General features: G+C 43.8%; 1 protein-coding gene across 1 annotated transcript; it reads right to left on the bottom strand.

Moving 5' to 3' along the window:
* Positions 1-4,337: 4,337 nt before the first annotated feature.
* On the bottom strand, positions 4,338-13,780 carry CUNH12orf49 (chromosome unknown C12orf49 homolog). The gene is made up of 5 exons (XM_027661489.1): positions 13,556-13,780; positions 11,991-12,147; positions 10,633-10,784; positions 10,057-10,170; positions 4,338-8,823 (listed from the first exon to the last, which is right to left on the bottom strand). The coding sequence occupies exons 1-5, from the start codon at positions 13,664-13,666 to the stop codon at positions 8,740-8,742; spliced, it is 618 nt and encodes a 205-aa protein (XP_027517290.1). The 5' UTR covers positions 13,667-13,780; the 3' UTR covers positions 4,338-8,739.
* Positions 13,781-15,285: the final 1,505 nt, after the last annotated feature.

The following is a 15,285-nucleotide window of genomic DNA, read 5'->3' as shown; positions in this document are numbered from 1 at the left end:
CCCCAGCCCAGCCCTGCTGCAGCACCTGCCAGGGCCGACGTCTCCTGAACGCCGAGCTCCCATTTCCCCTCCGCCAAAGGGCGGCAACGTTATTTCACCAACCTTTGGAAAGGGTCACCTTTGCCCAACCTCATCCCTTTTGTTTAGGACTGTGACATTTGAAAAGGCTAACTTAAACAGCCTTCCCCCGAGAAACCTCTTCTCCTGGTGACAAGTCGACGTGTTCTTCCTTGTGAACTCCACAGTCAAAACCACAAACCCGCACCAGGGAGAAAATACATCTACACCCACACCCCAGAACCCAAAATAGGTCAGAGCATGATTGCCAGCACAGTAATATTTCACTCCCTCTTCCGAATCAACCATGCTTTGCCAATTCTTGGATTACTTTTTTTTCCTTGAGAGCCTAAGGCAGCATTTTAGAACACTCGGGGTCTAAAACATCACACTCACTGTACAGCCCAGTGGTATTTTTTTTAGTAAGACATACCTACCTTGTTATTTTTGAACACAGAGGTTTGTTTGCTCACAACATTGTGTAAGGTGAACATCCTTCTTGTATTTTTTTTAAATATACGCAAAATTTTAGCAAGAATAATATTGGATCTCTTCAATTCCACCAGGCTCAGCTTCAGTTTCATACATGAAGAGGTAACATTTAAGGAAAATATCAAACAATAAGGTTGATCCAGAGCCTGTATTCCTTTTAGTCAGTAATACCCTTCTAGTTAACCTGTGTTGCTAAAGCAGGCAGTGGCCTCAGACAGGACTGAGGCCACGTCACAGTAACTGCTTGTAAGAAGATTTAATAAAAAGTGAATTCTTATTCTCTAACCTTTAACTAATAAACAAACAAACAAAAAAAGAAACCCCCAAAACAAACCACCTCTCCTGATACGGCTTCCCTGGCAGTGACCAGTGGCAAATTAACTGCTCTTGTTGTAAATCCAAATTCTGATCAGTACAAGATGTCATGAGCCCCCTTGCTGGGCACATGCATCATATGCACTTATCTCATGAACTCTGCTTATCTAAATTATATTTCTTCTTTCAGCTCAAAGCCTTGCTGTGTCTTCTATAAACAATTTCTGCCTCTCAGTGCTTCATCTTGTTTCTAAGTGTGATTACTGTTACCCTCGATAATGTCTTCAACTTTCCCAGCACACCCCTTAGGACCTCCAAGAGCTTTGTGGCTAATTTATTGTGAGAGTCAGAGATGAGAAAACCCTTTCCTGAAGCAGCAGGAACAAAGAAATTCGGGTCATCAAGGAACTCTGTAGCAGACCAGTGTTCAACCAACATAATTTGTCGCTGTTAATGTTGTATAATGTGTTTGGCTTCTTTTGCATCATCAGCTCTTAATAACAAAAGGCTTCACTGCTGAATTTGGGAGGTAGCTGGGTGGGGGTGGGAGAAAGAGCTGGCTTGCTTTTGAATAGATCCACATGCATCTCCTTTTCATCATTAGAATAAATTTCCAGAGAGGTGAGCAGAGGTTTAGCTGCATGACTCTCATTAATGTTAACTTTATTTCAGTAATGAGGTGAAAGTACAATCACTGGAGCTGATATAATCAGAGAGATGAGACCAAAGTCTGCTGCTGTAAATACTGCCAGGGAAGATGACATTGACAGTGCTGATGGGCAAGGAAAAATAGGTGTCAGGAGTAAAATGATGCAGGGAGGGTAGAGACTGTGCCTTTGGGTATAAAAGTACAGCTGCAAACTGCCAGGGGACTGTTCAGTGATGTGAATGCACTGACAGTGGAGAGGACTGGCAAGGTACTGAGCACAACAGTCCTCAGCCTTACTGATTCCCAGCAAAAACTGAGGGAAAACGGGGCAAAACCGCCCTTAGAAGTCATTTAGGAAGGATAAGGAGAATTAACACAGTAGTGAAAAAGCAACGTTGAGATAAAACAAAGCAGCAGGTGTAGGGAATCCAAAAGCTACTGTGACAGCCCCAGAAGCCAATCCCAGTAATATATTGCACCAGGAAGACCTCAGACAATGAAAAGTGGGAGCACCATCGTGCCACTGCACTCCATTACTTTAGCTAATAGAATGATCTGAGCTGAACGAGGCCGGGAAGAATTTTACAGTAATTAGCAAATCTGTTAGTGCCCATTTTTCTTCCACACAACACAGGAACAAAAGAAAAGCAGGCACAGCTATTAAGGGCAACTACCAGGATGAAAAAGTGGGGAGACAGGCAACGGGTTGGGCAACTGCAGAAATAAAAATAACGATTCCATTTTTTTATTACAGAACCAGTGTGGGAGGATTTTTAGATTTGCACTTAAAAAAAACACAGAGCAACCCTCTAGTAAATATTTAGCACATAATCATCCACATCCAAGTACTGCTAGTAGGGAAGGAAGAGAGGAAACATAATATATGCATTCACTCTATATAATTCTTGCAACATTCAGTACCTCTGTAAGCAGCTCACTGTGACTTTATCCAGACACCACAAACACAGGGTTGTGGGGTTTTTTTATGCCATGTGGAACTGAGCCACCCCAAGCTGTTTGTACTGAATCCATGACTTTAACCTTATAGCTCCAAATGAAGTGTATTTATAACGACGTGAACAAGATGTGCCCTTTTCACTTGATTTCAGCATCTCACTGACCCTCTGAAGGCTGGAGTAGAACTGCTCTGAACCTGCTGCTGCTCTGGGTGGCAAGAACTCACCCTTTTTTGGGGGGGACAAAGCACGTTTGGTTTTGCCATCCTGGCTCTCTGCATTGTCCTAGTCCCTGTTATTGCAGAAATCCAGGAGAGCCCTGATCAATATGTCTTTGTTGTGTAGCCCTGAATTAACTACATCTCACTTTCCTTTGACAGCGACACAGATCACAGGCAGCTGCCGCTTCCCCTGTGAGGAACACGAGTTCTGGAAAGCATATTCATTATCTGGCTGTTAAAAGCAGCAGAGCATGCAAACCTCACCCTGCCTGGGCTACCTGAGACATCAACATCTCCCTTTGATTAAGTGACTGCCAGCCAGTCACCTTCTCCCTCTAACCTTGATGTGGCAGGGCTGTGACAAGAGCAGGCAGTGTAACATCACCGAGTGCTCACAAATAGATGGCTTAATTTGTTTTAATAGCCCGCTCCCCTGCAGCATTTCCACTGCAAACTCTCGGGTTTGAGGGCAAGAACACACAGCAGCTCTTGGGATGGAACTCACCTGAAAGCCAGCTGGCAGGAAGCCAGGGAGAATCCTGATGAGGTCCAAAGCTCCCAGTCAGCTTACTGGCACTTAACAAATTCCAAAGGAATTCCACTCCCCCTCAACCGCACCACCTTTGAGTTGCAGGACTCAGGATCAGAAAAAATTGACTTTAAAAAAAGCTACAGCTCCTTATCCAGACCCTCTGCAGCTGAGTATTACTTGTGCACAACCAACAAAACCCCCCAAACCCGAACGAATTTCCATTTCATAATCAGAAGCAAATAAGTCCCCGCAGGGTGAAGTTTGATTTTTATTTCACTGGTCTGGCAGAAATAACAGGGCTGTCAGTCACCGACTCCCACTATGTTTTCATGGGTCTCATAACATTTTTTTGCAGCTGCTGGAGTAAGGTAATCCCATAGAAACCTCAGCCGTGGCCTCCCTAGGGCCGAGTTGTTGTTATTATTGTTATTTTATTATACAACAGTTACCAACGAGGCTACTGAGGTATCACGTCTCTTTTCCCACACTAGCACCCACGATCACCAGTACATTAAAACCCAGGTAAAGTTTATTTTCTAGGTTTAGGTGGCCGGGCCAAAGAATTCCAGACAGACACTCCACGCTTTTCCCTGGAGCGACGCGACGAGTCGTGTTCTGTACCCGTGGGTGCCTTTTCCAAGTGAAATCCAGCTCCCTCTGCCAGCCCAGCTCCGCGGAGAGGAGGCTCAGCCTTTATCCAAAGGCTCTGGTAACCTCTGCTGGCAGATCCTCGATGCTGCACCGGCTCGGATGCTCCTGGAAGGAAGCTCGTGGTTGAGCAGACAAAAAGACATCAGAAGAGGTACATCACGTTTGCTTACTCACATTTTTGTGCGCATTTGCCACTCCAGAGGCTTGGAATTTTTTAATTGAATGCGTATTTTTAAGGCACCGGGGGATTTAGATAAATTAGGGCCCTGCTCATCCAAGTAGGAACATGTTTTATTTCCTCAGACAGCACAGCTTTTATTACCAAGCACGTCTGTAACTGCAGTTTGCAGCTAATCTACATTTTGCTGTTTGAAGATGTGGATACAGCACAGCAAGTGTCGTCTGACAGAGCTGAGGGATGCATTTTGTGCATTTGATAACGTCAGTAATGCTATTTTGGGGGGTTTTTTAGTGTTTAAACAAAAATGTCACACTGGTGGCTTATACCCAACCTCATCCCACTTCTTCCAGTGGTGATATTTCATATCTGTGTAACACAGGTCTTGTTCACATCAACAGGTACATTAAAGGCTCCAGGTGAGGCCACTGCCAGAAGTTCTAGGAACTACAAATGTTGAGTTGTCTTTTTGCTCTGAGGAGTTTAAAATCTAAACTGGTTTTGGGCAGGACAGGAACAAAAGGCAGGCAACTGATCCATGATTCCAATTTACCTTGACTCCTACTAGTGTGCCTCACTCAGTAGGTGCATGCAGAGATGGAAAACATACAGGATAAATGAGAGCTGCATTTTATTAGAAGCTTCCACTAAATTGGCAAGAAATCAGGTGCTAGTCTTCATTTCAACTATTAACAGTAGAAACAGATTAATTGTCATCTCATCTATGGAAAAGCCTAACAATTGCCTCCCATTCCATTTGCAACTACAGCTCGTGGTCTTCTATCCCCCTTAATTGAAACCCATAATAGAAAAGCTTCTACGAGGCAAGATTTCAGCCAGAATTAATTCCTTCATTTTCTCTACTCTGCAACTTTGTGTTATTTTACCACAGGCAAAACAGCAGACCACAGCAACAAACATGCTTCAGTCTGAAGGTATCCTGAGAATTCTTGCTTAAGACAGACATTTCTAATCTACCAAACCCCTGATTTATTAAAAAAAAAAAGATCTGTGGCCACAGGACTGCCTCAGAATGAAAACCATCATGAAGACAACCTGCATGTTGTTACAAGTCAGACCTTAATGGACCAAAAATATTAGATAGAACTGTCTGTTTAATTAGACACAGATCAAAAATGAAGAACTAAGTGCTTTCCCATCATTCCCTGCAGGTTTTGAAGTTGGCATTTTTCCCCCTCTGCATATAGTTAGTTGTTTGCCTCAGGTTGTAAAGAAATGCAAGAGGGCTGTTATTAAAGCACCGATAATTTGCTGAACTCCATCTTTTGTGGAACTTGCTGAGTTAGAAAATTCCTTTTCACCTCCTCCCCCACGCCTCCCTGACAAGAATAACCCAAGAACAAATATCACATTATGGTGTTTGGTAAAAGGATTGAGTGTGTTTGCAGTTAAGTGACTGCCACAAGACTGAACAAATCCTAAAGCTCAAGCCTGTCCAGCTAAATGACAAGGGAAGTAAGAAAGGATTTGCTTTCTAATAGTGGATCATAACAAAGACTCATGATTAAGATTTGCTGTGCTCAGTGCTTTATATTGACTCCTAACATAGTTTTTTAGGAAGTTCTCCAAGCAATCAGAGCCTGAACACGTACAGGAGATAAAGAAAAGCCACCACACAAGTGAGAGTCTGAGAGTACAGAAACCATTATCCCTACTCATCAACTGTGCAGAGGTCTGCATTTGCCATTTCACAGCTCCAGCCCATCACAGTGAGGATTTTCATCCAGTTCTCTCCATGTGCCATCCCAGTGGAGCAGAACAGCAGGTTCTGTCCAGGCCAATGGCTCAGGTTTAAACCTGGCAGACTCAGCACTTTCCCCCTTCTGCAGAGATCAGTTTCCAAACTGGTACAACTAAATCCCGGGCCTGTTTTCCCATTCCATGGTAGCTGCCACCATTTTTTCACCAGCATTAATATTCCTGTAAACCCCAGGAATGAAAAAGCACAGAACCCATCCAATTATCCCCAGCAGGGACCTCAGTGCAGATAAGCAGAGCCAGTGGCTCCATCAGGTGTTCTCATTAAAGCTGCTGCCAAACAGGCATCCACAGCCCCAGTCTCTCAGCTGACAAGGAGAAATGAGATGTCAGACAACCACAGAATCACCAGGCTTTTTGCAAGAGGGATGGACACCACTTAAACCACACAGAAGTTTTATCAGGGAGCACAGATTTGACGTGTCTCACTGAATCTTCCCAACGTGAAGCAATCATCTGCATTCCTTCCCCTGTTCAGTCCACAAAGGGTCTGATCTTTCTATTAATCATTGACAGAAGCATTCTCTTCTCTTAGATTAAAATGCAACTAATTTCCTTTTCAACTCTACTCGCTTGCCTTTATTACAGATATTCCAGGAAGTGTCCCTCTCTGCTCCACTGCATTCTTCAGCCTTACATTTTGGTACAGTTGCTTTGTCATTCAAGGAAAGATGTGAGAACAGGCAGCATTTTGGAACATTTTAATGATTTAACATAAACTACAGGTACTAGTTGAACAGCTCAACAACCAGGGAGTGAGGATGCAGTTTCTGTCCCACTGACAGTGGTCACAATGCACTTCTGATCTCATCCTGTTTTCCGAGGAGAGAAAAGGGCCAGGAATTCTCACAAACACTTTCCAGATTAGGCTGGTTCTTCTGATTTCTTACAATTACTGCTTCAAGCAGTGGTATGACCTGCTAAGGAATTAATATCAAGTTGGAAAAGAAAGCAGGAGCAGGCCATCAGCATCTTGATCTCATCAGTCACGGTGCAAACACACAAAGTGCTGGAGTACATCTCAGCAGGAATGGTCTGACAGACCGACCTGATGGCCTTCCCTAAGGAAAAGGGTTATGGAGTGCTGGGAAGGGCTGAAGAATGTGCTTAACGCTGAAAAGAGAAGGAACCTCTGCTACCCTCTGAAGACAGGATTCCACACTGCAGCCTCACACACGTCTGCACGTTGCCACGGGATGGCAGCAAAGGGATAAACTGCACAAAGTGCCAATGCCAGAGAGCTCTGGAGCCTGTGGAAAAACAAGATTTCCAAGAGAAAACTGCTGATGGAACCGTTATTTCACATGATGGCTTCTGGGAAAGAACAATGAAAACAATGCAAATGGATTTTATGAGATGGTTGGTACTATTTCTTGTTTGTGTCATGTGTAATTGCACAGCATTCTACAGTTCTTTTGCACCAGGATATTCCACCACTGTGTTTGGGGTTTGTCTTTGTTTGTTTTTTCTTTAAAGCCTCTGTAGATTTTTATCTACATTTTTATTTACTTTTTTATCTTATGCAGTTCAAGCAGGCACACACAAAGTCCAAATCATGAGGAGATGGGTGGGGTAAAAACAAGAGAAATGAATCACTTTATAGAAAAGAACAATCCAGTTCAGTCTAGTGCTTAGACTTTGCCCAGTGACTTGCAGGGGGAGCACAAATTTAGTCAGCATTTTACTGGTTCTCTACCCATCTTTTCTGTGTTGTGTGGCCTTTAGAGGGAGACAGTTTAAACTGCAACTTTAGAGAGCCAGGAGAAATTGTGGGAGAAACAACCCTGGTCTAGTGCCATTCTGATCAGACCAAGATTCCAGAGCAGCAAGTGTGTCAAACAGCAAATTAAAAGCACTCTGTTTACCTGAGCTCATGCAACACAGTTGTCCTCAGAGGGCATGTTCTGACACTGGAATTACTTCATGCACCAGGACATCATGAAACTGAGGTCCCAGAACAGCTCCACCCTTTTGCCTCCTGCACAACCAGGAGTGAAGAACGTTTGATTTACCAAGTTCAAGCAAACAGCTCTCCAGTGTTCCCTGTCAGCAAGGGGACCAGCAGAGAGCTGTTCACAAAACTGAGACTCCTCTTTGAGGAAACTGTTGCAGAGTAACAAGGGAAGTATTTACAACAAACAATCAACAACCCACCCCGGGCAGATCCCTGCTCTTCTCTCGTGCTGCAGGACTTGGACAGAATAACAACTCCATTGGAGTTCTGAATGCTTTAAACTCACTAAGAGGAACATAAGCACTATAGTGACAAATCCCAACACAATTCCTTTAGACTAAGGAGGAAGAGAAACCAACCACCTTTAGTCAGGATCTAAAACATCCTTTCTAGCTGACATAGCAAAACAGGGACTGAAAGGCACCAACCACTAGCTCTGCAGAGCATCAATACTTTCAGCTAGTAATCCATATAAAATGAATAAATAATTCATAATTACACATGTAGTGTACACCATGCATGTCAAGAGGGGTTCCAGAGAGAGAAGCAAAGCGCGCTTTTCTCTCTAAAAGCAGAAATCCTCCAATTATTCCTGTCTCTCTGGAAAGTCTCTGGACTGCAGAGACACAACTGAACCTCCATTTACAGCTGCAAAGCCACATTAGATATTTTTCCCATGGTGTTTTACACCCTAGATCCTAGAATACAGAGGAAATACTCCAAGAACACACTGGTACTGTAGCACAGTGCTAGCACAGGAGCACAACAAAGTGAAGGAAGCAAGATTCAGTCCCAGAGAACTGGAGTTCCTTGCTCACTCTGACACCTCTGGCTCTGCCCCCACACCCAACAGAAGCCATTTACACTGAGGCTCTTGTAAAGCAGCAGCTGGTGTCCTGTTCCTTTGGCTTCCAGTCTCCAGTTCCTTCCCTCTGTTGCTCAGATCTCCCAGCTTTCAAACAGGCAGGAGCTCGGGGGGATATTCCCCATAGCAGTACTTGGCAATCGGGTCTCTGTAGGTGTTCTCGTGCTGCACACTCTGTCAGGGAGAGGAGGAGAAGCTGTAACAACACACACACACACACACACATCCCTTCACCCAGGGCCAAAACCCACAGCAGCGATTTCCCAAATTCTTCTACACGTTGGTGTATCACACCAGTTGGAGTCAGACAACTCTGTATTCCCAAGAGTTGCTAAACTACAGCACTTGAATGTTGAGCCATACCCAGAACTCCTTTTCAGGAGACTACTCAAGTAAGAGGGGATAGATTCAATAAACATATATATATATGCTTAGGCAGTATCACCAAATGTCCTAAACAAGCAAGGCACAATAAAGTTGCTATTTGAGATGTGTGCATTTTTCTTGATAAAGCTAGAGTTCAGTTACTATGGTTAAAAAAACAAAAAAACCAGCTTTGGAGACATTTGGAACTATATCCTTTGTTTGCACTCCATCCCTATTGCTACATTAAATGCTCAAGCTGCATAAGATCACCAGCAGCACTTTCTAAGAAGGCCAATGCTTGCTTAGACCAAAATTAATTCTAAATAAAATCACATGGGTGACAGAAGTTCACCTCTGTTCTTAAAACAAACAAACAGAAATATTACAACATACTTTTTGAGTTTCTATGCAGATGACTATCAGCATATGGTAAATCTCCAACTGTACCATAAAATAAATAGCATTCTGAAGGTACTGGGGACAGCTTTCACTGTTCTCATCTTTATTAGACCTTCCTCAGAACTCATCCAAGATCTTCTCTGGTCATAGAATCATAGAATCATAGAATAGATTGGGTTGGAAAAGACCTCCAAGATCATCAAGTCCAACCCCTGATCCAACTCCAATTACTATATCATGGCACTAAGGGCCACGTCCAATCTCTTTTTAAAAACCTCCAGGGATGGTGAATCCACCACCTCTCTGGGTAGGGCCGTTCCAATGCCTGATGACCCTCTCTGTAAAGAATTTCTTCCTAACATCCAACCTAAACCTCCCCTGGCAGAGCTTGAGCCCATGTCCCCTTGTCCTATTGTTGGTTGCCTGGTCATTGAACTCAGTCTGTTTTTAGTTAAGCACCTCTTTTTTAAAGAGAGTGTGCAACCTGCCCTGCTCTAAACACGCACTGTGCCTGCAGGTGAGCTCCCAGCCACAGCTCCAACGTTTATGAACACACCCCTGGACATAAAAGCACAACACACAGGACCAAACTCATTTTTCAAGGGCGCTTTTCTGGGCCCTGGACACGTCCTTGTGCCCTACCTGTGATGAAGTCCTACATTTGGCCAGACACAGCTCAAAGTGATCCTCCACTGCCATGAAGAGGTTTTGGAAAGCAATAGCTGCCCGGTTCAGGAAACGCTCCAGGAGATGTTGCTAAAGCAGCCAGCAAAAAAAACACAAAACAGTGCTGTCCTTCAGCAAGGAGCAACCAAAGCCCACCCTCACCTAAACAACTCAGGTATCAGAGGAATAGTGAGCAACAACACTTAGGATTTCTAGCAAGTACTGAAAGGCTAATCCCTCACAACCCCCAGCAGGAGGAAGAGAACCTAGAGAAGCTCACAGAACACAGGGAAGTGCCAATTACAAAACTGGAATAGCTTTTTCTGCAATAATTTCCCTCCAGCAAAAGCAACTGCCCTGAAGCTGAAACACTTTGCAGGGCTCCCAATGTCTCCCCTCAGAGGTGGGAAGGATGAATTTTGTTTAAAGCTTTATTTACAGCTTGCCAGACAGTCCCTGCAGGCTTTTCAAGGAAAGGAACTGTCCCCTCTAAGGGAAAAGAAGCACTTTTAGGCCCAGAGGAACCCGAGAAGCAGGAGGAGGTGCTCTCACCTTGCTGGGCTGGAGGCAGCAGGACACACAGTACTCGTAGATGCTGCAGCAGCCGTTGGGAAGGCAGCTCTCACAGCTGAACAGCTTCGTGCTGGGCACGTGCACGTCACAGCAGCCATTCACCAGCAGGTCCTTCCTCTCACAGATGTACCCTGGCAACAACAGCAGCAGTAACAACTGGGCAAGACACACCCCTTTCATCCACAGTAGGAATCACGTTACTTAAGGACAGGTTTATTTGTCATTTAGCAGGTTATGATCCCCCTCTGTCTGGCAGCAGCAATTCTTTGCAGTGACACTTAGATGTTTCAATCAGCCTGGTGTTATCTGCACAACTAATACATGCTACTACTCTGATGTGTGCTCTGTGGACACTATGAGTGTTTAAATGCAGAATTTTGAAGTTCTGATTTCTTTTTGGCATAATTCCTTGTTGGGAAAGGGGAAGGGGATTGGTGATGATTGTACTGGAGAAAAACCTGTGACGTGTTCTCTCAACAGCTCTGTGTCTGGATAACACTCCTTACAGATCAGTATGAAGGGACTCAGATTTATCCATGCAGAATAGCTCTAAATTAATTGAGTTAGGGAACCATCAGTAGTACAGAACCATGTGTATGTCCTTATGGAAACTACTACCATGGTGTTAGACTGTGAGACAGAGCTGTAATTTTTAGAGACCTCAGGAATTGGCACCAGCCATAATTCAGGCAGTGCCAAATTTAACATTGATGCAAATCACAAAAAAAGATGTGGTGGGTTTTCTACAGCCTTGATTTCTGGTCAAGAAAGATCCAGTGCCTGAGCACAGCGGGGAAGTACTTGTGTAGGGCAAGAAAGGATCTTTAACTTTCAACACTTAAAACAAGTGGTTAATATCCTTGGGTTTCAAGGGTCAGATGAGGTTGTTAACTGTGACTGAGCACTAATTACACATGTCCTGAGCTGCCTCCCTACAAGGTCAATAGTGTTTCCTCAATTACTCTCCCTAACACCTCTGACAGTAGGAACACACTGCAGGGAGACACAAACAGCTCTGCAAGCAATCCCAGTAAATGGAGCAGGACTCAATGTTCGTGTTCTGTGCAAAGATAAGCGGAATTCTTTGACTCTGAGGTGGCCCTGGGAACAGCACAGCCACACTCACACAGCCCTGTGCCTGAGCTGAGCCTGCACAGAACCAAACCAGCAGTGTGTGCAGCCACAGGGGAGTTCATCCAGCCTGGGGACAAAATGCCAATGGCTGAGGAAAAATGCCTTAATAAAGAGCAGTTGTTCCTTGGAAGTGCCACTGACAGACAGACAAAGCAGCGTTCAGCACTGCCACGTACAGAACAAATTCTTAGTGTCAAACATACCCAGTTCATCCGTAATGAGGAGCTTCCCCTGCACAGAATTCCTGCACTGGTTACTCAGCTGGCTGCTGTTTCCCGGGCTGAACTTCACCTTCCACAGGATGGGCTGCTCGTGCTCCTGCACTTGGAGGAGATTCCGATCTCTCACCATCCTCTCTTCCTGCAAGGAAAGACAGTCGTGCAACCAAACATGCAAGTTCCTTCTGCCACTTCAATCCACGTGCTCTTCCCACAATTAGAAATGCCTCATAATTGTAAATTCCACAGCACAGCAAACTCCAGCACCAGTGGAGTAACCAACATACGACTTGTAGTGGGTTACTTTGTGCAGTACACAGGAAGATACACAACCCAGTACAACAGGGATTGTAAATTCACCAAGGGATCAGCCAACACAGCTGAACTCAGTCACTACAACCACAAAAATGGTATAAATTATCTTAAATAACCACAGCTGCACATATTTTTCTTTGGTGAGTCCTTTGCTAGTGGAAATACCGCTCACAAGAGATAAAAGAATCACAGAATCAGCTGGGTTGGAAGGGACCTCCAAGATCATCAAGTCCAACCCTTGATCCAACCCTGCTGTGGTTCCCAGCCCATGGCACTGATGCCACATCCAGTCTCATCTTAAAAACCTCCAGGGATGGAGAATCCACCACTTCCCTGGGCAGCCCATTCCAATGGCTGAGCACCCTCTCTGGAAAGATACAGCAACAATAACCAACAACAAACAACAACACAACAAACACCACCATACAACAAACATCAACATTTACAACACTACAACAAGCAACAGCACACAACAATAAAACAAACAACAGTCCCTTCGAGATTTTCTTTTCCCAGTTTCAGTTAGAAACACTGTCGCTGTCAAACAGTATCAGGCGCTACTATTTTAAACTCTTGTGTGTTTAAATTAAACTCTATTGTGTTTAATAATTACAATGTAGCTCTTACAGCGACTCAGCACTGGTGAGGCCACCCCTGGAGTGCTGTGTCCAGTTCTGGGCCCTCAGCTCAGGAAGGACATGGAGGGGCTGGAGCAGGTCCAGAGGAGAGCAACGAGGCTGGGGAAGGGACTGGAGCACAAGTGCTGTGAGGAGAGGCTGAGGGAGCTGGGGGTGTTCAGCCTGGAGAAGAGGAGGCTCAGGGGAGACCTCCTCACTCTCTGCAACTCCCTGACAGGAGGGGGGAGCTGCGGGGAGTTGGTCTCTTTTCCCAGGCAACAATCAGCAAGACAAGAGGGCTCGGTCTTCAGCTGTGCCAGGGGAGGTTTAGGTTGGACATCAGAATTTCCTTCCAGAGAGGGTGCTCAGCCATTGGAATGGGCTGCCCAGGGAAGTGGTGGATTCTCCATCCCTGAATGTGGCACTTAATGCCATGGCCTAGTAACCGCAGCGGGGTTGGATCAAGGGTTGGACTTGCTGATCTCTGAGGTCCCTTCCACCCCAGCTGATTCTGTGATTCTATGATTCTATAACTCAGGAGATCAGTGTCAGCAGCCTCAGGACCGCAGTGCCCGCGGTCTGAGGGCCGTCGCACCCCCCCAGCCGCCGCTCACTGACCTGCTTGAAGGTGCTGGTGATGAAGTAAACGAGCGAGAGCCCGAACACGAGGCCGAGCACCCAGCGCTTCCTGAGCAGCCGCCGCCACAGCACGGCCCCGCAGGGCACCATGGCGGGCTCAGCTCCAGCGGGGACTGCCCGGGAGCCGCATCCCCGGCGGCCCGGGAGCGGCGGGAGCCCCGGGAGGCAGTGGGAGCCCCGGGAGGCAGCGGGAGCCCCGGGAGCGGTGGCGGCCCCGGCGCGGCCCGAGCGCTTCCGCCGGCACCGAGCGGGAGGCGGAAGCCGCGGTCGGGCGTGCGCGGGGCGGGACCGGGATCGGGATCGGGATCGGGATCGGGATCGGTGGGTACGGGGGCACCTCCCGGGCCGGGCAGGGCAGGGCTGGCTCCCGTCCCCCTGGGCACGGCGCCCCGTGTGCCAGCGGGAATCGCCCGCCTCGGCTTAATGGGGGAAAAAGGCCTCGCTTATGTCTGTGTGTGTGTGTACGTAGATATATGTGTGTGTGCATAGAGCTGTATTTATAGATCTTTCGGTATATAGAGATAGATATAAATGTGTATATGTATGTTATAGATAGGTATAAATGTGTATATATATATATATATGTTATAGATAGGTATAAATGTGTATATATATGTATGTTATAGATAGGTATAAATGTGTATATATATGTTATAGATAGATATAAATGTGTATATATATGTTATATATAGGTATAAATGTGTATATATATATGTTATAGATAGACATAAATGTGTATATATATGTTATAGATAGATATAAATGTGTATATATATGTTATAGATAGGTATAAATGTGTATATATATGTTATAGATAGATATAAATGTGTATATATAGGTAAACAGGGAGAAGTGTATACATAGAGATAGATGTGTATATATATCTGTAGATAGATACAGATATAGATATGTGTATATATATCTATGTATATAGAGAGAAATGTGTATATATGTCTGTATATAAGTATGTGTAATATGTAATATGTATATATACATATATATGTATATATATATCTATATATAATAATAAATATAATAATATATGTAATATATAATATAATATATAATAATAAATATAATAATAATAAATATATATATGTTATATATACATACATATATGTGTATATGTATATTATATACATATTGTGTATATGTAGATATTATATATATGTGTGTGTTTATATAATACATACATATACGTAATATATAATACATACATATACGTAGTATATAATACATATAAGTATATATAATAAATACATATATGTGTATATGTATTTATATGTAATATATGTAATTTATGTATTTATATGTAATTTACAAATATATATAATATACATAATATGTATATATATGTATGTTTACACATATATGTATATATGCTTATATACATGTATATAAAATATTTATGTATATGTGTATGATATATTTGTATAATATAATATGTAATATATGTAAGTATATATGTGTATGGAAGTATATATGTATACATATGTTTGTATGTATAGAACTGTACTTATGTATATATACATATATGTGTATATACAGGTGTACATATATACATCTAGGTTTATATATAGATATGTATATGTATATATATAGATGTATAGTTGTGTGTATATAGATATATATAGAAATATACACTGTGTTATTTATGTGTGATACACATTCTAAGGTGTATGTGTGGATATACTCTCTGTGCTGTGGTG

Source organism: Corapipo altera, unplaced genomic scaffold (genome assembly GCF_003945725.1).
Source record: "Corapipo altera isolate COAL_440 unplaced genomic scaffold, ASM394572v1 150, whole genome shotgun sequence".
NCBI classification, from domain to species: Eukaryota; Metazoa; Chordata; class Aves; order Passeriformes; family Pipridae; genus Corapipo; species Corapipo altera.
This window is presented reverse-complemented; position numbering and strand designations above follow the sequence as displayed.

Excerpts from the sequence above, each read along its gene's own strand:
- CUNH12orf49 (XM_027661489.1), bottom strand. The coding sequence starts at position 13,666 with ATGGTGCCCTGCGGGGCCGTGCTGTGGCGGCGGCTGCTCAGGAAGCGC. Across the intron at positions 10,171-10,632 it reads GCTGCCTCCAGCCCAGCAAG|CAACATCTCCTGGAGCGTTT; the intron begins GTGAGAGCACCT and ends TGGCTGCTTTAG. Across the intron at positions 8,824-10,056 it reads AATGTAGGACTTCATCACAG|AGTGTGCAGCACGAGAACAC; the intron begins GTAGGGCACAAG and ends TCTCCCTGACAG.